At 39.0% G+C, this 25,674-nt stretch overlaps 3 protein-coding genes across 3 annotated transcripts in view; 1 reads left to right on the top strand and 2 right to left on the bottom strand.

Moving 5' to 3' along the window:
• LOC141381800 (uncharacterized) overlaps positions 1 to 25,674 on the bottom strand; it is an 887,475-nt gene that overhangs the window by 478,166 nt on the left and 383,635 nt on the right. The window lies entirely within an intron of this gene.
• Positions 1 to 25,674, bottom strand: part of LOC137491443 (uncharacterized) — a 180,319-nt gene that overhangs the window by 131,756 nt on the left and 22,889 nt on the right. The gene's annotated exons all lie outside the window — the stretch shown is intronic.
• LOC141381859 (tripartite motif-containing protein 16-like) overlaps positions 11,589 to 25,674 on the top strand; it is an 18,307-nt gene continuing 4,221 nt past the window's right edge. Inside the window, exons 1-5 of the mRNA XM_088650703.1 lie at positions 11,589 to 14,897; positions 17,915 to 18,436; positions 18,535 to 18,708; positions 19,786 to 19,959; positions 21,158 to 21,204. Of these exons, the coding sequence (XP_088506829.1) occupies positions 18,542 to 18,708; positions 19,786 to 19,959; positions 21,158 to 21,204 (388 nt within the window). The 5' untranslated portion in view covers positions 11,589 to 14,897; positions 17,915 to 18,436; positions 18,535 to 18,541. The remainder of the gene's footprint in view (positions 14,898 to 17,914; positions 18,437 to 18,534; positions 18,709 to 19,785; positions 19,960 to 21,157; positions 21,205 to 25,674) is intronic.

The following is a 25,674-nucleotide window of genomic DNA, read 5'->3' as shown; positions in this document are numbered from 1 at the left end:
TTCACTTTATTCATTTTTTGTTTACAATTGTGAAACGATCTGAGTTAATAGTGTTTAGAGGTGTTATTTCAGAAGCGTTTAACTTTAGCTTTAATGTGATTTTTATCTCATCTGTTGATTTGAGGTGAAACAAAATGTAAGGAAACATAAGAAATATAGAACAAAGGAAGTCAGTAAAGAACAACACTTAGACTTGTAACGCTAATTTACATATTTTATTTTGAAGAATTAAGGTGCTAAATTTTGACTGAAAGAGTAAATCTTCATTTAGTGGGATTTCCTTTTGAATTGTTTATTCTTTATTTTATTCTATTCTATTGTTGTTGTTTTATTATTTTCTTGTGGTGTAGATAAAGGGCTGATTCTTTTATTTTATTTATTTTCTTTTTACTTTAAACAAAATTGTAATAAATTGTTATTATTTTTCTTAAAATCTAAATTTGACATCTCATTGTGTTTTTGTTATATATTGAATTCATATATAAAACACAAAACAAACAAACTGCAAACATATACACACTGTAATAGTTTAATTCAGCTAAAACTAGTTTTTTAGAGTACAAAGGAGTAAAAATACCGGCTAATTCACCATTCAACTGCCGGGAACCCAGGTATTTCTGAACAGGATAGTTAAAAATAATTCTTAAGGTTAAGAAAAGGGTTACATTTTTGGAGGCACCGCTGGGATCTTGTTTTTTCCTTTTTACCAGATATTTTTTTCTCTTTAGCAGAAAAAAAAAATTATCTGAAATAGTGTTAATTATTATTGATACATTTTTGTGGCTTATTTTGCATAGTAACTCATCAGTTCAAGTATGGATATCTCTCAGACTGCTCAATGGAGTACAGAGGAGAACATAAATTCCTCACGTGCCATTGTGTTAAGCAATGTTCCTTTGAACACTAGTGATGAGACTATTGAGAAAGTGTTAAACACATTGAAGGTTTTTGGTCGTACTCAAATTCATGGTCGACGTGGTGATGTGACTGGAAAACATTTGTTTGTGTTAGTGGAGACTAGAACTGATCTTGATCCAAGCACCATACCACCTGAAATAGGTATTGAAAGTGAAGCTGGACCCTGGCCTGTACACTTTGTAGGTAGACTACAAGTTCAGAACCCTGCTCCTGAAAATGACACGTTTCAGTCCAAGTTGTTAACATTAATGCAGCAGGAGGGCAAGTCTATGGATGAAGTGAAAGCCATTTTGATGGGGGAGCATTCTCCTAAATCTGATATTAATGTGGATTTAGTTGATGCCATAGGTAAATTAGTGGACAGGTGTAATCAAGCGTCTAATGATGGACCCAGTTACAGAAAACTAAGGTTGTTCTCAGGCCTGAAACCTGTTCCTCCAGGTGAGGAAGAATATGAAATCTGGATGGAGCAAGCCGCACAAATGATCAGCGAATGGCAATGCACTGAAGCTTCTAAGAAACAACGCATTGTTGAGAGTTTGCGAGGTCCTGCTGCTGATATCGTTAGGTTTCTAAAAGTGAGCCAGCCATCTGCAACTGAGTACTTGGCTGCTCTTGAAACTGCGTATGGAACTACTGAGTGTGGGCCTGACTTGATGGCTAAATTTCGTCACACTTACCAGGATAATGGAGAAAAACTTTCAGCTTTCTTGTATCGCTTAGATAAACTTCTTCACAGAGCGTTGTTAAAGGGTGGGATTGATGTAGCTGGAATAAACAAAGCTAGAATGGAGCAGCTAATTAAGGGAGCACTTACCAATGATATGGTTGCTCTGCGAATCAGAATGACTCACACTTTGCAGAATCCCCCATCTTTTACACAGTTAATGAAGGAAATACGTGAGGAGGAACACTGGGTGGCTGCAAGGGAAAATGTCAAAGCTTCGGTTGCCACTGTTATCTCTCCTCAGTCAGATCGGCCCTCTGAGTTACAAAGCCTGAAGAAGGAGGTGAAGGAGCTATCTTCAAAGATGAGTCACCTATTGAATGTGGCTACTGCAACGTGTGCTTCTGAGTGTGCTCCTCAGAAAACATCTAGTAAAAACTCTGAGAGTGTGAAACGAGACAAATCACAACCAACTAAACTCACCCAGCAACCAGTGCCTGGGATCTTTTGCTACAAATGTGGTGAGGATGGACATAAAAAGTGGGAATGCAAGGGACAAGAGGACCTCAGGAAAGTAAATCAAAAGCTGATCAAAATGCATCGTTTGCAGGGAAACTGGGCAGGAGTTCAGTGAAGGAACGGCACGGGGCTCCTGGGACAACACGTTCCAATTGTGATTCTTTTTTACTTGATGCCAGTAAACCAAGATTGCCTGAAGGGTTGATAGGACCTGTTTCTGAAGTGCCTGTCCAGATAGAAGGTGTTTATGCAAAAGCCCTTCTTGACAGTGGCTCACAGGTGACTCTATTATACCGCAGTTTTTATGACACTTATCTAAAACACTTGGAACTTCAGCCTGTGGAAAACCTTGAGATATGGGGTTTAAGTTCGCATAAATACCCCTATGATGGGTACTTGCCCCTTAGACTTGAGTTTACAGAGAGTGTAGCTGGAGTGCATCAAATAATTGACACACTTGCGATTGCATGCCCTGACCCTGTAAAGCAAGAAGGAATAGCCATTTTGCTCGGGACTAACACTAGTCTAGTGAAGAAGCTACTTGAGTCTTGTCGTAAACAAGCTGGCGAAGAATTCCTTAATGTGCTGACCATACATCCTGTAATCAGAGAAGCATTTGAGACTATTCAACTAACAGATTTTTCTCAAGATGACTCCGACACGCATGGGACAGTTTGGTTCATAAAGCATAACCCAGTTGTCCTAAAACCAAACCAAGTTAGGCAGCTTCCTGGTCTGTTGAAATTTCCTGGTCAATCGACTGAGTCATTAGTATTAGTTGACAGAGTAGCAGATAGTGACACAAGTTCTGAGCACCTAGATGTGAGACCTGAACTGCATGCAGCATCTGTTGTATCCAGTCGGCAAGTTACAGTGACTGTGAGGAACATGTCTAATAGAGAAATATGGGTGAAGAGAGGAACTCCGCTTGCACACGTTCTTCCTGTGTCCTAAGTGCCACAATTGACTGCTAAACAACCACTAGTACAAAATCCTTTGTCACCTGCTTCTTTTGATTTTGGAGATTCCCCAATGCCTGAGGAAGCAAAACAGAGCTTACGGGAGAAAATGATGCAGAGAAAGGATGTGTTTTCTCTACACGAGTGGGACGTGGGCTGTTCAAAAAGCACCACTCATGAGATAAGGTTGAATGATTCGCGCCCTTTTAGAGAGAGATCTCGTCGTCTTGCCCCTGCTGACTTAGAAGATGTGCGACTGCATTTACAAGAACTGCAGAGTAGTGGTATTATTTCTGAGTCTCGCAGCCCCTACGCTTCACCTATTGTTGTTGTGCGTAAAAAGTCAGGGAAGGTTAGAATGTGTGTCGACTATCGAACACTTAATCAACGAACTACACCAGACCAATATACTGTGCCCCGCATTGAAGATGCTCTCCATAGTCTATCGGGAAGTAAGTGGTTCAGTGTTCTCGATTTGAGGAGTGGGTACTACCAGATACCCATGAGTGATGCTGATAAGGAAAAGACTGCGTTCATATGCCCGTTAGGGTTCTATCAATTTGAACGTATGCCTCAGGGTATTTGTGGAGCACCCGCCACTTTTCAAAGAGTCATGGAACGTACTGTAGGGGATATGAACTTTTTGGAAGTGCTTGTATACCTTGATGATTTGATTGTCTTTGGGCGAACCATTGATGAGCACGAAGAGCGTCTTTTGAAAGTGCTCGATAGGCTGAGTGATGAGGGACTAAAGATCTCCCTTGACAAGTGTCAGTTTGGTAGGACTTCAGTGAACTATGTAGGACATATAGTGTCACAAGATGGAATTTCGACAGATCCGTCCAAGATAGAGGCTGTTGTATCCTGGCCTAAGCCCCAGACAGTGACAGAGCTCAGGTCTTTTCTAGGATTCTGTGGATATTACAGGCGCTTTGTTAAGGATTTCTCGAAGTTTTGCCGCCCTCTTAATGAATTGCTGAAGGGATATCCATCTACCAGGAAGAACAGAGATTCACTTGTTTGCAACACTAAGCCCTGCTATAAGTCCTCTGAACCGTTTGGTTCTCGATGGTCGGCTCAGTGTGATACAGCTTTTGAAACGTTGAAAAAGTGTTTGACACAAGCACCAGTGTTAGCCTTTGCTGATGTACAGAAGCCCTATGTCTTGCACGTGGACGCAAGCATGGATGGACTAGGAGGAGTTTTGTATCAAGAACATGAGAGCGGATTACGTCCAGTAGCTTTTATCAGTCGCAGCTTATCCCCTTCAGAGAGAAACTATCCAGCCCATAAACTGGAATTCTTAGCACTGGAGTGGGCTGTTGTGGATCGACTGCACGACTATCTATATGGTGTTCCGTTTGAGGTTAGAACCGACAATAATCCTCTAACCTATATAACAAAATCAGCAAAACTGGATGCGACAGGTCACCGTTGGCTGTCTGCCTTGACCACCTACAATTTCAGCCTAAAATACAGACCTGGCCGCAGAAATGTTGATGCTGATGCGTTGTCGAGGCGTCCGCATACTCACCGCAGTGAGGACGATGAGTGGCAGGAAATTCCAGCTGTAGGGGTGAGGACTTTTTGTCAAGCTGTGTCCCTTGAAAAGAGAGCAGAGAACGGATTTTACACTTGTGTGGTGAAACAAGCTGGAGCACACATGTCTGCTGTCCCCAAAGCTTACTCTCATGTTATGGAAGTAGCTGCTGATCACCTACCCTTGTTTAGTTCAAGTGACCTTCAAACAGCTCAGAGGAATGACTCTTTACTTGGCGAAGTGTGGAAAGCTGTGTGTGATAAGAAACCTGCTAGTAGCATTCGAAGTAGCCATCCTAGTATGAAAATTCTGAAACGGGAGTGGGAAAAATTGGTAGTAAATAATGGGATGCTTTACAGAATTGTCAGACAGAGTAATCACAAAGTGAAACAACAGCTTGTACTACCAAAACAATTTCACAGCTCAGTGTTGAAGTCTTTGCATGACGACATTGGACATTTAGGGTTTGAGAAGTCCTATGGTCTAGTCCGAGATCGATTTTATTGGCCACACATGAAGCCTGATGTGGAATCCTACTGTGAGACCTGTGAGCGCTGCATCAAAAGAAAGACGTTACCTCAAAGAGCGGCTCCTTTGTCACATATGCAGAGTTCAGGACCTCTGGACCTTGTATGTATTGATTTTCTTTCCATTGAAGCTGACTCACGAAATGTGTGCAATGTCTTAGTGGTTACTGACCATTACACACGCTACGCCCAAGCTTTTCCCACTAGAGATCAAAAAGCTTCAAAAGTGGCAAAGACTTTGTGGGAGAAATATTTCATACATTATGGTCTCCCTACTCGAATTCAATCTGACCAAGGCAGAGATTTTGAGAGCCAGTTAGTGTCTGAAATGCTGACTATGCTAGGGATTAAGAAATCTAGAACATCACCATATCATCCCCAAGGTGATCCCCAGCCTGAGAGATTTAACAGAACTCTGTTGAATATGCTGGGTACCTTAGAGCCTAGTCAGAAAAGTAAATGGAGCCAGCACATAGCATGTTTAGTACATGCTTATAATTGTACTGTCAATGAAGCTACAGGTTTCTCTCCTTACTTTTTGATGTTCGGCCGAGAAGCTAGACTGCCTGTTGATGTTTGCTTTGGTGTGTCTGCTGATAGCTCATCATCTGGTTCCTATTCAAAGTATGTGTCCAAAATGAAACAGGAATTACAGGCAGCTTATCAGTTGGCTCAGGTTTCCTCTGAAAAGATGAATCAAAGTAACAAAGCAAGGTATGATCAGAAAGTTCGCTATCATAGTTTAAGTGTGGGGGACAGAGTTCTGATCCGAAACCTTGGTCTCAAGGGAAAACAAAAACTTGCCGATAGGTGGAGTGAAAATCCTTATGTAGTGGAAAGTCAATTGTCTGGTATTCCAGTTTATCGTTTGAAGCCTGTTGATGGTAATGGACCAATTAAAGTCATGCACCGGAATCACCTCTTGCCTTTAGGACAAGAAGTAAGGCTAAAGCCCAAGGTAGATTTAGGTCCTACTTCTTTACCTAAGAATTTGAGGCATAGAAGTGTGAAAGAGAAGCGTAAAACTGCTCAGTCAGAAAACCCGCCTATTGCAGTTGATGTTTTCTCAAGAGAACATGATTCTTCAGATTCAGACTCTGAATATGGGTGTTATGTTGAGGATATGGCACCGATTTCATCTGAAAGTGCTCAGGAGATACAGAGTGAAACTCCTGAACAAGCTGTAGAATGCTTAGACTATAGCAATGCTCACCGTGTGTCTGAAATACCAGTTATCCCATGTCAAAGTGAAACCTCTGAATTTCAGTTAACTGATGCAGATAGGAACACTGATGTAGTGGATGATGTAATGACTGAAGTTTCTGAGAGTACATCACAGACTACTGTTCAGACTACTGATAATGAAACTCAGCCAGAGATTGTACCTTTTGAAGTACGTAGGTCTAATAGGGAGAGAAAACCTTCTACCAGATTTACTTATGACAAGCTGGGTGTACCATACCTTCATTCTGTATCATCTAAATGCTGTGGTATTAATGCACTTACTACAGATGTGCTTAATGTTTATGGGAGTTTAAATAAATCACATGCTTGGTGGTGTAATCCCAATGCTTTGTGTAAAACCTGTAAAAAACGACCTGTACTTGTGCCCTGTAAACAGATGGTTGCTATGTAATTGATCTGCAGCAATTTAGTAACCAGCATGGGGACATACTGGATATTTGGTGGGGGGAGTATGTAGGGACCCCTAAAATATTCTCAGATTATAATATGTTTTTTTGTTTATTTCTAACTGTGTGTAAGTAGTTAATCCAGCAACATTTGATTTTTGTATTTTTATGACACAACATATTCAGAGAGCACTATTTTGCTGGTCAGTTACTGTTCCTTTAAGATGACATCATAATGTAAGCTGCGTGAGAGAGCGAGAAAAAAAAAAAAGAGAGGAGCCTCGTGAGAAGCAGCTGAAGATCGTCCTATGTGTTTTCATAGTTGGGAGACGATATATTGGTAATATTAAGTCTTCAAAGTGAAAGTAAAAGTGACTGGGACTCAGCTCGTTTTATTTGCTTTTCTCTCTGTGGAGTTTTCGCTTTGCGATCGTCGTGTATCACACGAGTGTATGCTCTCAGCTGAGGACACCATGCTCGTAGCATAGCTGCTAACGCTAATGACATTTACCTGAGTGAACAGTGACTGTGCTGATTGAGTTGGTGGTGATGCTGCTCTGAACTGGACAGACCTGTTTCAGCGCTGGACGTGGAATTATCGCGTGGGACAGCGGTAAATCACAGCTTTGTGCAGGAGAGATTTCATTACATGTTTGGCTTTCATCGGATGGACGTAAGTGACATCATCATTGCATTTTGAGAGATCGTTCTGAAACAATACAACTGTGAATGTGCACCAACGAACTGGGCCCCAACGTTAAAGTATGCATACTAATGTTTTTTTGACTGAGTGACTTTGTGACTGTTATGACTGTGACTGATTTATAATAAGTTTGTGAACTAGACTGAGACCATTTAAATTGTAAAGATTTGGAGGTTCACTTGAGGTTCATTTTTTTGTTTACAATTGTGAAACGATCTGAGTTAATAGTGTTTAGGTGTGTTATTTCAGAAGCGTTTAACTTTAGCTTTAATGTGATTTTTATCTCATCTGTTGATTTGGGGTAAAATAAAATGTAAGGAAACATAAGAAATATAGAACAAAAGAAGTCAGTAAAGAACAACACTTAGACTTGTAAGGCTAATTTACATATTTTACTTTGAAGAATTAAGGTGCTAAATTTTTACTGAAAGAGTAAATCTTCATTTAGTGGGATTTCCTTTTGAATTATTTTTACTTTATTTTATTCTATTTTATTGTTGTTGTTTTATTATTTTCTTGTGGTGTAGATAAAGGGCTGATTCTTTTTATTTATTTTCTTTTTACTTTAAACAAAATTGTAATAAATTGTTATTATTTTTCTTAAAATCTAAATTTGACATCTCATTGTGTTTTTGTTATATATTGAATTCATATATGAAACACAAAACAAACAAACTGCAAATATATACACACTGTAATAGTTTAATTCAGCTAAAACTAGTTTTTTAGAGTACAAAGGAGTAAAAATACCGGCTAATTCACCATTCAACTGCCGGGAACCCAGGTATTTCTGAACAGGATAGTTAAAAATAATTCTTAAGGTTAAGAAAAGGGTTACATATATATATATATAATGGGGTAAATTAAGGCCTTATGGGGGCAATATTTATCTGACTCCAGCAGGAGTCGAAGCTCTTGGGCTCTCCTGCGGGAGCTGCAAGTGCCATCTCCAGCTGGAGTCGGGAAGGATGGAGGGCAGGTGGAGGCTCCAGCTGAAGTGTGAGTGGCAGTTGGGCGATGACCCCTGCGGGGGTTGAGTGCTCGGGAGCAGCTCTTGCGAGAGTTAGAGCTTGAGGGTGATGGCACTATATATAAATATGTATTTATATGCGTGGGTGCATATATATATATATATATATATATATATATATATATATATATATATATATATATATATATATAAATTTACGATAAATAAAAGATAAATGTGAAATATAAAGAAAATTTTAAAAAAATAATACGCTAGGGCCTGGGAGGGTCGGTGACGTGACTCGTGCTCGTGTCACAGCTTGGGGTTGGGTGAGCTATATGAATTGTATGCATTGCTTATGGGATATCATCTCAAAAGGAGGGGTGGCTCTGCTTCCGGTATCAGTTTTTTGGAAATAAAGCAAGAGAGTCAGCAATTTCTTATGCAAATAGGAACATGATACAGCCGTTATAATAAATTGTTTTTTGGCTGAAGTCCAAATGTAGCGATGGAGAAGCCGCTTTAAGCATAATAATGATAACGCCCTTTATTAGGGCAGTGAACAGCGGCTTCGTTGTAGCGGTGCTGTGTGTAAATGAATATACTGGGGATGAATTGGATTGCTTATAAATGAATGGGCAGCTATTCCATCGCTAAGGAAGTAAAGCATGAAGCGGATCCCATGCTTTTAGCGCCACTCAGAGACGCGCTGCGTTTAGAATTCTAAACATGTCAAGTGGGGGTACGTGCTTAGGCGCCGTATTCTACCGCGCCGCGGAGCGCTATTGTACATTTAAATAGTTTCATTAAAATAAAATATGAATTTGTGTTTGGTTTGTATTGGCCCACTATCTCCTGTCATGTGCGCGACGCGTCACAGCGCCAAGCGGCGCTTCCGGTCCGCGACTACTTTTAGGCCAGGATTGTTACGGCCGAGGATGGATAGAGATACTTCATCTACTCCGGGGACTGATGATGCGAGTTGAAGGAGGCAAGTGTCGGAAAGGCCTCTCTGCTGGATACTGCGCGTGTGAGTTTTTGGTGTCCTGGGTTGGACAGCAGTTTGTGCTTATCGTGATCTTGATCTTCAAGAATAAAGAAGGGAGCTAATTTTAGTAGATTAATTTAGATTAAGAAGCTTGTAATTTTTTCAATCCAATTGGTGCTTAAGAATTCTTGACGGGCTTGGCCGGAGGTTCGTCCGCGATGGGGATGCCAATATTAGAAACCATTCACTAGGTTTTGGCTGGAGGATATTAAGGGGGAGAGATTATAAGGAAATCATCTAGTAGATGAACTATGTGAAGACGCTGTGGTTATTGGCGAGAATCCAGCAAATGCTTTAAAGCAGTGGTCACCAAACTTGTTCCTGGAGGGCAGGTGTCCTGCGCATTTTAGCTCCAACCCTAATCAAACACACCTGAACAAGCTAATCAAGGTCTTGCCAGGTATACTTGAAACATCCAGGCAGGTGTGTTGAGGCAAGTTGGAGCTAAACCCTGCAGGGACACCGGCCCTCCAGGACTGAGATTGGTGACCCCTGCTTTAAAGCATGGATGTATGGGCTTGGGCCCGGCGCTACGGGGGGCAAAGGGAGGCATTGCCCCCTCAGAAAGAATTTGTGCCCCTCAGTTTTCATAAAGGATTATTTACTCAGAACTGAAAATTATTTCAGTCATTAATTACTAACACTCCCATCATTCCGACCTTCAAAACACACGTTTAGATATTGTATAATATGAAATAGCAATTAAATTATGAAAATTGTGAGATTAAATCTAAGCCCATAGTCCAGAGATCTGGTCCCCGCGTCAGGTCAGGTGCGTCCGTGTAAACATGCATGCGGCGATGGAGGCGCACTCAACTCACGTAAAAAACTGGACTAGTGAATGACATGAGGGAAAAAACTGGATTAGTGAATGACATGAGGCTATAGCAGCCTAAATAAATACATGTTTTGGTTAACTAATTCTTTAAACACAATTCTCTGAAGATCTAAAGAGAAAAATGCTTAATAAATTGTCGTTAATTATCAGCAATAGCCAAACTGTGCAAATTATTAATACTATAAAAAGTAGGCTACATTATTATTTAATTGCTTTAAGTCAGTAACTCAGGCAGTAATGCAAAGTAATAATAAATGTGAATAAAAAGCCTTAATGGAAGGATATATACTGGCGCCGAGCCTGCATGGGCTACTTCTGCATCCGCATGTTAAACGGACTGCTTAATAGAATTGTGATCTAGATTAATGCCGAAATTCGTAGGAAATGACTGAATCAGGTTTTAATTTAAAGCAAGGTAATGTTGACTTGAGAGCCAATTTGCCGCCGTCTAGATTCATCAGAGAGATTGCTTGTTTAATGGTATGATAATTTCAAGCGTCATCATTATGCAGAATGATGCTATTAAAGCTGAAAAAGGTGGAATTTATGAGGAGATGAAAGAGCCGTTATTAGACTTTTTTAGAAATGTTCTAATGCTCTTTCCAGTAGGGTTGATGTGAATGTGCTAAACTGGGATCGAGAAGAAGGGACCGATCGTGAATTGTCAATCTCTTTCTCGAATAATTGCTCTTTGATTTCTGGTTCAGCTAGTGAGGTTATGGGAAGGGAGTGCCGAGATACCGGGCTGGGATCCATTTGACAGACCGGAAATGAGAAATACAGAAAAAATTAGATCAGGGTGCAAACATAAATCATTAAAAGATTAAACATATTGGCAGAAGTCGACAAGCAATTTCTGTTTCCACTAGACTGTCGCCGCCGTAGTTGCAAGTGTGTAGAAGTGAGAGGAGGGAAGGCGGGGATATAGCAAGGTAGGATGGGTAATTCTTAGTGCTGGGTTAATGTAGGAGATTTGGAAGAATAGATAACTGAAGGGGGTTAAAAGATTTCAGGATCGCTGGAAGAGGCGGGCTGGAGTTTGTACTGGATTGGTGAGCTGCAGTCTGGAAGGGTGAGGTGGAAATCCAGGAGTTGCGTTTTTGTCCGGATATAGTCTTATTCATGTTTATTTAATTAATAAAGGCTGCCGTATGTCCGATTCCGAGATTGCTTTAATGCTTTCCTTGATACCCCGGGATTGTTTGCAGGGATATTGTCTGTTTAGGATAGGGGGCGTAGCAGGAGCGCGTAGTTGTTATGTCATGAGGGGGCGGAGTCGGTGAAGACGTGGATTCGTAAAGTCTTTCCGGGTTTAATGCAGCGGCTTGAAATTATGGTTGCGGCATCTAGGAGTTTGGAAGAGTTCAATGACGGTCGTTTGTTGGATGTGAGAGACGCATGATGATGCTGGAGGAGCCTCGGTCTCGAGCCGACTTCCAGGCTGAGCTGGGTGTTGTTGAGGCGGGGCTGGTGTTTCGGAGAGCGCGGAGCTTTCCTTCTTGTCTGTAGTTGCGCTGTTGCTGTTGAGATCTCCGACGTCCACTATTGTTGTTTTTGTAGATGCTGATGATGATGGTAATAATGGTGTGGTATTGTAGTTGAAAATAGTAGGAGGTAGGACTTCCGGTATGGCGTTGTTACCAGTGGCAGTGTAGATTGAGAGCTCCCAGACAGACATATTATACTCCCCGAATTTACCTTGATATACTTGTTGAAATTAACGAACAAACATGGAGGGGGATAAGCAACGAAAGGCTAAAAGTAAATTACCTCAAAAACCTGAGAAACATGGGAAACAAACGACAGAAAACGAAAGCACCGCTGGTGAACACGAGGCCGAAGATTCCTCTCAAGCGTGTATCGGTGCTATATACGCTGAAAATAAAGCTATCCGATCAGATGTGAAGACGGAATTAAACAACGTTCACAAGATGCTTCTTACAGAAATGAAAACTGACTTGACAAACTTCAGAGCGAATATCAACCTTACACTGGATGAAATCGCCAAAGATCTGAAAGACGTGATGGGTAGATTGGAGGAGGCCGAACAGAGAGTGACGGATTTAGAGGACTGGAGCACCGGAGCTAAAGAAGTGCTATCTCAAACCCTTGAAATCCAACAGAAAATGCAGACTAAACTGACGGATATCGAAGCAAGATCTCGGCGAAACAATATACGTTTACACGGAATCCCGGAGGAGGCTAGAGGGAACAACATACAGGAGTTTATTGAAAGTTTCATCAAGATGGAATTATCCCTCTCCGATACCGAATTTGGGATACAGTGCTGTCACAGGGCGCTCGGCCCCAAGCCGCCGCCGAATGCTAATCCCCGATCTGTTGTGATTTACTTTCTAGAATATAAAACCAAAGAATTGGTGCTCCGTTCGGCTTGGAGAAAAAAGGAAGTTCACCTGAATGGTAAACGAGTGTACTTTGACCAAGATTACCCCGCGGAAACCCAGAGGATGAGGAGGGCATTCGCTCCAATATGGAAACTTCTCAAAGAAAAGGGTCTCCATTTTCAGACACCACCTCCGGCTAAACCTCGTGTATTTTTTGAAGATGGTCCAGTTGTTTATAACAGCATAACCGAAGCTATGGAGGATCTGCAAAAGAAAGGAGTGACTACGGCTAACATCAGAGAGGATCACACCTCCGCATTGGCATCCATGGAGAAGCTGAGTAAAATCTCCTGGGAGAGAGCGGGCGCAAAGCAACGGCGCGGCAGAGAGACTCATTTGGAGAAAACGTGGAAAAGGCTCCAGGATTTCCGCCGAGACATTGGAGATACTGAATGACTTTCTTTCAGGTTAAAATCAGTTAATAATAATTGTTACACCTACTATTAAAACTACCAAAATGTTATAATAAGGACAATATTCATTTCAAAACCTATAAACATTTATACGATTTGAGTTGTAAAAAATGTAAAAAATAATTTAGATTTAAGTTCTAGCCTAAAATATTTATAAATGGAAAAAAAAATTGTCTGGGAGTTCCTGGAAGAATTAGTTCCACTAAGTGCACTGATTTATAATATCGGTTTGCACTGGGGAGGCCCTTCGTTAACCGGAGACTTTTCTTTCCAAACAGAAGTTACTTTGGAAGAAACTTTGATTATGGAAGTTACTGTTATTTTTATTTTATTATTTTTTCCTGTTTTGTGTTAACTGTTATAATGTAATGATCATCCAGGGCTTACAGTATGATAATGTACATGATGACACATGTAGCACCAAGAACATAGAATAATAGCACTTAATGTTAAACGGTTACAAAAAACCCATCAAGAGAAGTAAACTCATAGCGAAGATGAAAAGAGAGAACCAACATATAATTTTCTGGCAGGAAACTCATCTGGTACAATCTGAACATAAAAAAATTAAAAATGTTAGGATTTAGAAACACATTTTACTCATCATATAGTAAGGGACATGCTAGAGGAGTTGCAATATTGATATCAAATAATGTGACCTTCCAGGCTACCAACCAAATTGCTGATAAAGAAGGGCGTTCAATTCTGGTGAAAGGGATACTTGATTCGAGAGAAGTAACATTGTTTAACATTTACAGACCACCAGGACAGGATAAAATACTAATTAAGAAAATATTTGACCTAATAAATTCAGAAGTTTCGGGCACTCTTATTTGTGGGGGGGACTGGAACGTACAGTTGCATCCCACCCTTGACTCTTCAAATTCAACAAAGAAGACAAATTCTGAATCACTGTTTGTTGAGAGGATGTTAAAGGCCGCAGGCCTGTGTGATATATGGAGGGAACTCCACCCATCTAGTAGACGTTCACTTTCTTCTCCCATCCTCACAAGGTTTACTCTAGGGTTGACTATTTTTTCATGATTCACTCAGAGAGGCACAGAATTATAGACTGTGAAATAGGAGTTAAAGATTTCTGATCATGCAGGACTGTATTTGAGACTCCATCTTGATGTTCAACTTAAAAACACTATTTGGAGATTAAATACTAGTTTTCTGAATGATCACCAATGTAAAGAATACATTAAAAAAGAAATTAAGGACTACATTGAGTTTAATAATAATGAGGATATGTCACCATGTGTTATATGGGACCCTGCCAAAGCAGTGCTGAGAGGAAAGCTCATAAAGTAGGCATAGAGGAAAAAAAAAAAAAAAAAAAACAGATGTTAATGAATGTCTTAACAAATAAATTAAAAATACTGGAACAGAAACATATTAAATTAAATAACCTGAATTACTAGATGAAATAATAAAACAACAAGTAAATAAGATTCTTGACAAACAAGTGGAGATTAAACTCAAATATGTTAAACAGAACTATTATGAGAGCGGTCCCAGAGCTAAAAGAAGGTTAGCTTGGAGACTTCGTAAACAACAAACAGAAAGGTCAATTTTTAAAATCAAGGATCCTGAAACCAATGTAATGTGTTACAAGCCAAAAGAAATATCACAATCTTTTGAAAATTACTATAAGAAACTATACTGTCAGAAGCCAGAAGCAGCAGATCCCTCAATTATAAAAAAGTTTTTTGGAATCTCTAGATCAGGGGTCACCAATCTCGGTCCTGGAGGGCCGGTGTCCCTGCAGGGTTTAGCTCCAACTTGCCTCAACACACCTGCTTGGATGTTTCAAGTATACATAGTAAGACCTTGATTAGCTTGTTCAGGTGTGTTTGATTAGGGTTGCAGCTAAAATCTGCAGGACACCGGCCCTCCAGGAACAAGTTTGGTGACCACTGCTCTAGATTTACCATCAGTAGGAGTGGAACAAAAAAATCGGTAACACAAGAAATTACAGAAACAGAAATTGATAGTGCAATATCAAACTTAAAAACAAACAAAGTACCAGGAGGGGAAGGATACCCAGCAGAGTGGTTTAAAACCTTTAAGGAATTTCTGAAACCCATGTTTCTAAAATGTTTTAACCATATTCTTAAAGGAGGGGGAACTCCAGTGTCCTGGAAACAAGCTATTATATCCGTAATACTAAAGGCTGGAAAAGATAGGACAGAATGCAGCTCATACAGACCTATTTCAGTTTTAAATATAGATTACAGAATATACGCATCAATAATAGCAAAAAGATTAGAAAATATATTTCCTGAACTAATTGATACTGACCAAACAGGATTTGTTAAAAATAGGCAGACACACGATAATGTAAGACGTGCTTTATTTTTACTTGAGAACATGAGTAAAACTAATTACAAATCTTTGGCAATTAGCCTTGATGCTGAAAAAGCTTTCGATTCGGTGTGATGGGAATATTTGTACCTGGTGCTGGAACGCTTTGGCTTTAATAAAGTTATAGGAAGTCTTAAACCATTATATCATTTACCAACAGCCCAGATAAAAATAAATGGTATTGTCTACAGCTCAATTACACTGGAACAGGGATGTCGTCAGGGATGCCCCTTAAGTCCCACACTTTTTGCTCTATTCATAGAGCCATTAGCTCAAGCTATCAGAGAACATACAGAAATTTTAGGCATTCCAATGGAAAAAAAAAAAACATAAAATCTGTCTGTATGCAGACGACGTCCTTGTGACTATTTCCGACCCAGATTCTAGTTTACCTAAACTTATGTCTTGCCTTGAACAATTTGGTTGGTATTCAGGATATAAACTAAATTAACACAAAACTCAATGCCATTATTTTAATTATTTACCACAGGAAAACATACGTAATAAATATAATTTTAAGTGGAAAACAAAAAATATTAAATATCTAGGGATTATTATACCTAAGAATTTGATTAAAATGTATACAACTAATTATGGCCCTATGACAAAGGAGATAAAAGCAGACCTGGATAGTTGGACACCCCTACCTTTAAGTTTATATAACTGAATAAAAATTATAAGGGTGAATGTTCTACCGCGACTGCTGTTTCTTTTCCAATCTCTACCTATAGAAATACCAAAAAAACTATTTAATGATTGGAATCAAATGATTTCGAGATTTATATGGAAAAATCTGAAACCCAGAGCGAGACTTAAAACACTACAATTAACAAAGGAAAGGGGAGGGCTGTCTCTTCCGTGTTTGGAGGATTATTATAAGGCAGCACAACTAAAACACCTAGTTAGCTGGTGTATAGATGATTATGATGCAAAATGGAAAGAAATAGAATTTAATCAGTTGCACTTTCCCCTTCCTTGTTTATTGGGGGACAAAAGGACTTTGACTATGCACTCCAACAAATTAAGCACTTGGACATTGGTTCCTCTTAATATTTGGTTTAAAGAGTGCAAAACCCTAACGTTGGAGAGACATGCACAGCTGTTAAGATGGGTGGCATATGATAGAGACTTTAAACCCTCTCAGATGAACGCACGGTTTAAACAATGGATTTGGAACGGCATTACTTCATACTGTACAATCTCATCCAAGACAGATTTAGATAGCTTTCAAAGTCTAATTGATAGATATAACTTAAAGAAACAGGATTTCTATAGATATTTACAGCTTAGAACTCACTTTAATAGAAACATTAAAAATAAGGAGGGAAGTGACCTGAGTCTCATTAACATTTTTTGTTGCTGCATATAAAGGGAGTATTCATAAGAAACTAGTATCAAGAATATATGCATACAGTCTGCCAAGTCTCTCTACTTTATATGTTAAAGAGAAATGGGAGAAGGAGGCGAACATATTTCTGTCAGAAGAAGATTGGACAAATATTTGTAAAACACAACATACTACCTCCAGTTCTGGTCAATGGAGAGAATTCTCATGGAAAAATATGATTAGATTCTTTATTACTCCAAAAAGGAAATACTCACAGAATGGTAACTTAGATTCTGCACGTTGCTGGAGACGATGTAACAATTTTATGGCTGATTATTATCATATATTCTGGAATTGTCCAGCAATCCAATCTTATTGGTTAATGGTGGTCACTGAAATTGAATCAATACTGGGTTTTGAAATTGATCATAGCTTTGGTACTATATATTTAGGAAACATACAAACCGATTTTAATGCACAAGAGTACTATTAGTTGCTAGTAAAAAAGCAATAACCAAGAAATGGTTTGAAGAGATTCCACCCACAAAGGATGAGTGGATAACAATTGTAGATAATATGTTTGAAATGGAGAAACTCACCTTTTCTTTAAGACTAAACATGGATAAATGTTATAAAAATTGGTCAAAATGGTTTATATATAAGAATACAGAAAATATATAATTTGCTAGGAAATGCTTTGCAATGAGTGCTAACCCCCCTCCCCTTATTTATATTTATTTATATTTTTTATTTTTATTATTACTTTTTTTTTCAATACAACCCTAACCCTATGTTTAATATATATGTGAAATATATTGTTTGGACCACACATTACAGATTGTAAAAGACTGAATCATATGGACTTGAAGGAAACTATGTTGGTACTTATGCTTTTAATACAGTACCATTTGCGGGCGGGTTGGGATGGGGGGGCTAATGGGAGAGTAACCTGTACTATAAAAACGACTGTATAAGAAGAATGTAATAGTTGTATGTGATGCCTCTGGTGATCTGTTTGTTCTGTTATGTTAAAACGAATAAAAAAACAAAGGTAAAAAAAAAAGAAAATAGTAGGAGGTCAGTTTGTCCGTGAGTAGCTTTCGGAGGAGCTGGAGTGGACCTGTCGTCAGCTTCTTCAGAAAATGAAGATAAGGGAGTAGTTCTTAGCTAGGTTACGTATAGTGAGTTTGGATCAATCCGATTGGCTAGCCAATGAGTTTAGATGAGTGGCCAGTTGCAGTCAATCATATCACGTGCTCCTCTCGAAATTAGTTTGTGAAACTTTATTTATAATATCGGTATAACGTGCTACACTACTGTTAGTACATACAACCATAAGGGTGAAATCTGGCGACCTTTTCATAAGCAAGCAATGTTAATCAATGAGGTCCCAGATGACCAGATAAGTATTGTGTTTGTCCTCTACACAGACTACAGAGCTGTAATCTCACTGTTCAGTGTTGTAAGAGTTTATCTTCAGCTCTACAATCCTCAAACTGTGTGCTGAGAGAGCTGGACCTGAGTAACAATGACCTGCAGGATTCAGGAGTGAAGAAGCTCTCTGATGGACTGAAGAGTCCAAACTGTAAACTGGAGACACTGAGGTCTGAGTTAGGGCAACTCATTAATTGATTTGTTTTTATTTTACATCACATAAGTTACTAAAATTCACACTGTCAATGTAATCTGTCTTCTTTCTCAGATTGGTCATGTGTAAACTCACTGTTCAGTGCTGTGAGAGTTTGTCTTCAGCTCTACAATCCTCAAACTGTGTGCTGAGAGAGCTGGACCTGAATAACAATGACCTGCAGGATTCAGGAGTGAAGAAGCTCTCTGATGGACTGAAGAAACCAGAGTGTAAACTGGAGACACTGAGGTAAATGATTCTCCAATCAACAGCAACAACAAAAGAGTGTTTCTCAAAACAAAAACGAGATTTTCATATTGAATTAACAAATATAGAAGCCCCTTTCCCCACTCAGTGTGTTGGCAGATTTATATGGGTGTGATTGTATTCATATCTATACAAGTGTGTGTGTGTGTGTGTGTGTGTGTGTGTGTGTGTGTGTGTGTGTATAGACAAATACATTTCAAAGCATTACTGAGTAAAATACAAAAATGTGTAAAATACTTTTTCTAATATGCAGAACTGTATGACTGTATTTAAAGAGTATTTAGATGAATTGTCTATAAATTCTGTACTCATTTTATATGTTTATATTATATATTTGCATTTGTTTATTGGAAAGGTATATTTAAAAAATTGTCAGATGTTCTGGCAATCCTGTCTAAATAAATAAATAACAGTGATAAAGACAAAGTTAACCCTGTGGGGTCTGTAGGGTTTTGGGCCCTGGTGATCTTCTGACCTGCTCTGATGTTTGTGCAGTTTACAGTTTTCCTGAAAACATATAAAAGTCTCATGACAGTCTTATTATCTAAACTGAAGAAGTTTCTTGGTCTTGTTAACATTTTGGCTCTACAAAGGTGAATTGACTACAGCTCTAGTGACTGTCAGACAGGAGACAAAGACACCAAGAGATTGAGTTTGTGTGTGTTTAGTTTATTTACAATATTGTCCACAATATAATCTAAAGATGACCTAAATATGATTTAAAGATAAATAATGGAAATCAGCTCATTTTCAATGACACTTTATACTTCAAGATTTCCTTCAGAGGTCAAATGTGTCTTATTCCTCCCAGCAGACTTTACAGCTTCATGTGATGTCTTATGAACTATTGCTCTGTACACTTCTATAGATGATGTTGAGTCCTTGTTGAGTGTGTGAGTGTGTGTGTGTTTGCTGATGTGATCAATAAGGAGAGCTAATCAGGATGTGTGTGTTCATCACTGCTGTTGACATGAGCAGAAACAGCAGTCAGCATCTTCACAACACAAAGAGATGTGTGATTGTCCAACTGTGTGATGTGGACTATTGCTGTGTTTGTAGATTGTCTGGCTGTATGGTGACAGAGGAAGGCTGTGGTTTTCTGTCTTCAGCTCTGACTTCAAACCCCTCACACCTGAGAGAGCTGGATCTGAGCTACAATCATCCAGGAGATTCAGGAGTCAAGCTGCTCTCTGAACAACTGGAGGATCCAAACTACACACTGGACAAACTCAAGTATGTGGAGCAGCACTGCCTTTTTTATTGTGAATACAGATACTTTGATACTTCACTGCTCTTCTAGTGTCCAGATATGAATCAAAGCTGTTAAATATGTCAGTGCACTGGGGCAGTTCTCACATTAAGCGTGATATTATATCTCATATTAACACTGTACAGTTTCAGCATTGTAGTTGAGCAGTGAAACTTGTTCTCTACATTTCTGCTAAAGAACTGTACAGTATCAGGTCAGAGATGTGTGTGTACTGTTCTCCAAATACGTCCTGTGTATACTTTAACAGCAAGTTAAACTCTCCCTCATTAACTTCACAGACACAGAATGTCCTTTATCACACTTTAATAAGGGCGGAGTAAAACTATAAACAGGAAGAAAATAATATCAATTTACATTCACAATGTGGACATAACAAAGATGTTTCTGGCAAATATCTCACATATCTTGTAATCTGGCTCTTTTCTGCTTCTAAACTAACATGAACACAAAATATCAGGCAATAAAAGTGATCAGCAGACAGTGATGCTGGTTCTGATATTGTCCAGTGACAATCACATGTTGAACAAACTCAAATAAAGCAAATGACAAAAAACTCCTAAACTGATCCTTTATAACTGAAGTATTATGAACAATAAACAGAACACAAACCCATGAAGCTTCCAAAGGGCGAGGAGGACTGCAGATTGGTTTGGATTCACTGCTCTCCAACTTAGCAATGTTTGGAGATAATGAAGAGGCATTTGACAGAAGATGAAGATCTCCATCATATTTCAAGTCATTTAACACTGAATTCTGCTTTATTATTGTGCTGCGCTTTTGTCAATTGATCATTGAATGAATCCTTCAGTCTTTATATCTGTCTGTTTCTGTGTTTCCATTCTGTTTTCTGTTTCCACATCTGATCTAAAAGCTCTGTGTGTCATTCAGAAGCTGATTTGACAGCTCCACACACACTCATGTTGTTTTACTGCAGTTATTAATGCACTGAGATCAGCCAATCACAATCCAGCATTCAGCACACAATCCACATGTCTTATTGTGTGTGTGCGTGTGTGCGTGCGTGCGTGTGTGTGCGTGTGTGTGCGTGTGTGTGTGTGCGCATGTGTGTGTGTGTGTTTGCGTGTGAGTGTGTGAGTGTGTGTGTGTGTTATAAGCTGATGTTTGTGTACTGACTGAATGTCAATCTGTGTGTGTTTACAGTCTGGATCATGGAGGAGAGACGAGGATTACAGCAGGACCACGCAAATGTAGGAATACACACACACACACTCTCTCTCAAACACACACACACATGCACACACTCACACAATCAGACACACACTCACACACACACACACACACATGCACTCTCACACAAATGCTCACGTGCACACACACACACACACCCTCTCTTACACGCACAGACACACACACTCACTCTCTCTCACACACACACACACACACACACACACACACACACCCTCTCACTCACACGCACATGCTCACACACAATCAGACATACACACACACTCGCACACATGCATGCACCCTCTCTTACACACAGACACACACACTCACTCTCACACACACACACACACACTTCCTCTCTCTCTCACGCTCACACACACAGCAGTGAACACATGCACACACACACACACACCCTCTCTCTCTCTCACACACACACACAAACACACACTCACACACTCCCCCCCTCTCTCTTTCTCACACACACACACACACACACACACACACACACACACACACACACACACATTAGTGAACACATGGACACACACACACTCCCCCTCTCTGTCTCTCTCTCTGTCTCACACACACACACACACAACACACACTCCCTCTGTCACACACACACGCATGCGCACACACACACACTCTCTCTCTCTCTCTCGGTGCATGCTGGGAGTGTTTGGGGTGCGTGTGAGGGTGATAACGGGGAGAGTTTGACTGAATTGGTGTTTTTTCTTTACACCTCAACTTTTCATTTTTTCTCTTGTTTTCAATTCACATGTATGAAAACATTTGATTTGGTTTTTGCGAGTTTTGAGGCGGCGATAGGATGGCGTCTATCCCCGAGGGGGTAGCGCCAAATGTGTCGCTTCGTCATGGAGTAAGGTGTGTGCCAGCGCAGGGAGTTACTGTTGAGGATGTGTTGGTAGGGATCAGGGAAAAAGTTGGATATGAAAACATTACTTCGGCATCGCGGATGAACAAAGCTGTTGTGGTGTTCGTTGAGAAAGAAGAGCTAGTGAATTGTTTGATAAGCGACGGAATTGTGGTAAGTGGCGATTTACTTTTTATTTCACCGCTTGTTACTCCAACGACTAAAGTTACGGTGTCTAATGTGCCTCCGTTTATTCGAAATGAGGAAATTGAGAAAGCTCTGTTAAGATATGGAAAACTGGCTAGTGAGATAAAGATGATCCCGTTGGGATGTAAAAACGCTGCTCTGAAACATGTGATGTCTTTTAGACGCCAGGTGTTTATGTTCTTGAATGAACCGGAGTTAGACATATCTTTCAGAGTCATGCATGAAGGGAAAGCATTTGTTATTTATGCAAATACTGGAAGCATGAGGTGCTTTGAGTGCGGGGACATAGGGCACAAAAAATATTTATGTCCTCATAAAGCCCAGATTAATGTTTTGGAAGTGAGGCCTAGTATTTCTACTGCTGGAGAAAATGGCAGTTCTAACGTTGCACCTGTTGTAGAGGTTGTGCAAACTGAAGTTGCACCTCAGATGATGAGTACCGGTAATGTTGAGATTACTGAAAGACAGATTGATAAAGTACTTGAATCTGGTGAAATTCCAAACGTTTCTGAATTGAAAAAAATGCTGTAAGAGTTGATGGAACTTTGGTTAGTGTTGAAAAAACTTCTGATGAGGTTGGTGAAATGGCCAGTATGGTTGAAATATGTACGGATGCTGGTATGGAGATGAGAGATGATGATTCATTTTCTGATATATCCGAAATTGGATCACAGTGTGGAAATGTGGATGATGTATACACACTGCAGGACATAAATGATTTTCTGGATGAAACTTTTGGTAAAGTTTTTGAAATCAATGATTTCTTTTCTGATGTTGACAAATTCATCCGCTCAGTAAAATTGTGGCAAAAAAAAAATGTTAGTTATGATGCTTTAAGCAAACAGAAAAGATTTAGGTTGATAAAATTGTTAACAAGGTTGAGAAAGGAAAAGGCAAATGTCTCCAAAAAGAAAAAGAGATCAAATGTTTAATGCATGCAAGGTAAATGGGACTTTTTGCTTTTTCTTTCTTTTTCTGTTCTCCATCTTTTCACTCTTTTCTATGGAGCTGTTGAGGGTGTAAGCGCTGTATAATAATATAAGCGCTGACATAGCAATTATTTTTTCCAAAGATATGAATATTAAAATTCTGGTAGTAGACGAGATTGTGAAGGGAAGAATATTGCACTTAAAGATTGAATATGAAGGGTTTGTGTTTAATTTAAAAAATGTTTATGCACCTAATAATGGGCCAGAGCGTGTCAAACAATTTTTAAAGTTAAAGAATGCCATTCAGAAAATTGATGATAAGGTTTGTACTATTATTGGAGGAGACTGGAATTGCACTATTGACTTTACTATTGATAGAAATGGAGAATAACCTCACCAAGAATCAGCTGATGTTTTATTAAATATTTTAAAAAGTTTTAAATTAATAGATATTTGGAGAAGGAGAAATACAGGAATTAAACAGTATACTTGGCTAAAAGTGTCTAATAATAGGGTCAGTGGAGCTAGGTTAGATCGGTTTTATATAGGTAAAGAATGGAATTATAAAATTACTGATGTCTCTATTTTACCTGTTGGATTTTCAGACCATCATTTGATATTATTTGGTTTAACCATGAAAAAAAGTTCAAAACCAAATTATTTTTTGCATTTTAATACTAAATTGCTAAATGATTCTTTATTTTGTGAAAAGTTTAAGGATTTTTGGAATGATTGGAAGCTAAAAAAGGGTTCTTTTGGAAACTTGTATATGTGGTGGGAGGTTGGTAAGGCAAATATTAGAATTTTTTGTCAAAATTACAGTTCACTTTCTACTTCTAAAACAAAGGTAGCAATACAAAAACTTCAAAGAGATTTACAAGCCCTGGAGAATACTCTTGTCAACAGTAATGATGGAAGTGCACACAATGAACATTTTGAATAAAAAGAAAGAACTTGGGTTATTACTTCAGGAGCAAGTGAAAGGAGCTTTAATAAGAGCAAGGATTTGTTCAATTAAGGACATGGATGCACCTACTTCATACTTTTTTAATCTTGAAAAGAAAAGTGTTCAACAAAAACAAATGATTCATCTTCGCCGTTCTGATGGAGTTATAACTTCGGATCCAGTAGAAATCAAGAAGCAGACACACAAATTTTATACTGATTTGTATGGAATGTGCCTTGGACTTGTTGAGTGATCTACCGAAATTGTCAAATGAACAGAGAAAATCCTTGGATAATCCAATATCTTTTCAAGAGATTACAGAAGCAATAAGTTATCAAATGGTCGTTCTCCAGGAATTGATGGATTGCCCGCAGAGTTTTATAAGACTTTTTGGAACCTATTAGGAAATGACTTGTATGATGTTTTACTAGAAAGCATAAAAAACAAGCTACCTCCCATTAGTTGCAGATGAGCAGTCCTGACATTACTGCCTAAGAAGGGAGACTTCTGTCTTTTAAGCAACTGGAGACCCGTTTCATTATTGTGTATGGACTATAAAATACTCTCGAAATGTTTAGCAAATAGGCTGAAATATGTTTTAGATTCCTTGATAAAAAATGATCAGACATATTGCATTCCAAACAGGTCTATAATAGATAATGTTTTTCTTTTAAGAGATATAGTTGATTTTAATCAATTTAATAATGTCGATCTGGGAGTGCTCTCATTAGAACAAGAAAAAGCCTTCGATAGGGTTAACCATACGTATCTTTTTGAAGTTTTGAAAAGCTTCGGGTTTGGATGTGATTTTAAATCATATATTAAGTTATTATATTCTGAGGTTTTTGTAATTGTGAAAGCAGGGGGAGGATTGAGTGCACCTATACCTGTATTAAAAGGTATTAGGCAAGGTTGTCCACTTTCTGGACAATTATACAGTCTTATTATTGAGCCATTATTGTGTAGGTTAAGAAAGAATTTAAGTGGAATTCATTGTAACGATGCTATGAATGGCATTTCAATATCAGCTTATGCTGATGATGTCACTGTTTTTATTTCAAATCAGGATGATATACAAATTTTACCTGAAGCTATTGGGAAATATGAGAAGGCATCATCAGCAAGAGTGAATTGGGGCAAAAGTGAAGCTTTTATTATTGGTCAATGGAAAAATGGGCTTCCAAATTTACCTGGTAGTTTGTTGTGGAAAAGGGAAGGGTTGAAAATACTAGGTGTTTTTTTGGGAAATGAACAATTTAAAAAAAAAACTGGGAAGGAATGTTGGAAAAAGTGACTGCCCGTTTGTCCAAGTGGAAATCGTTACTACCTCTAATGTCATATAGAGGTCGAGTCCTGGTCATAAATAATTTAGCTGCCTCACTTTTATGGCATAGACTCATTGTAATGGAACCACCCGAAGATTTGATTTGCAAAATACAGAGAACATTTGTGGAGTTTTTTTGGTGCGGAGAACACTGGATTTGTGCAGCAGCCCTCTATCTTCCTGTGTGTGAGGGAGGCCAAGGATTGGTGG

This window comes from Danio rerio, chromosome 4, assembly GCF_052040795.2.
Source record: "Danio rerio strain M-AB ecotype USA chromosome 4, GRCz13ab, whole genome shotgun sequence".
Lineage (NCBI taxonomy): Eukaryota > Metazoa > Chordata > Actinopteri > Cypriniformes > Danionidae > Danio > Danio rerio.
The sequence above is the reverse complement of the archived record's forward strand: the minus strand, read 5'-3'. Positions and strand labels throughout refer to the sequence as shown.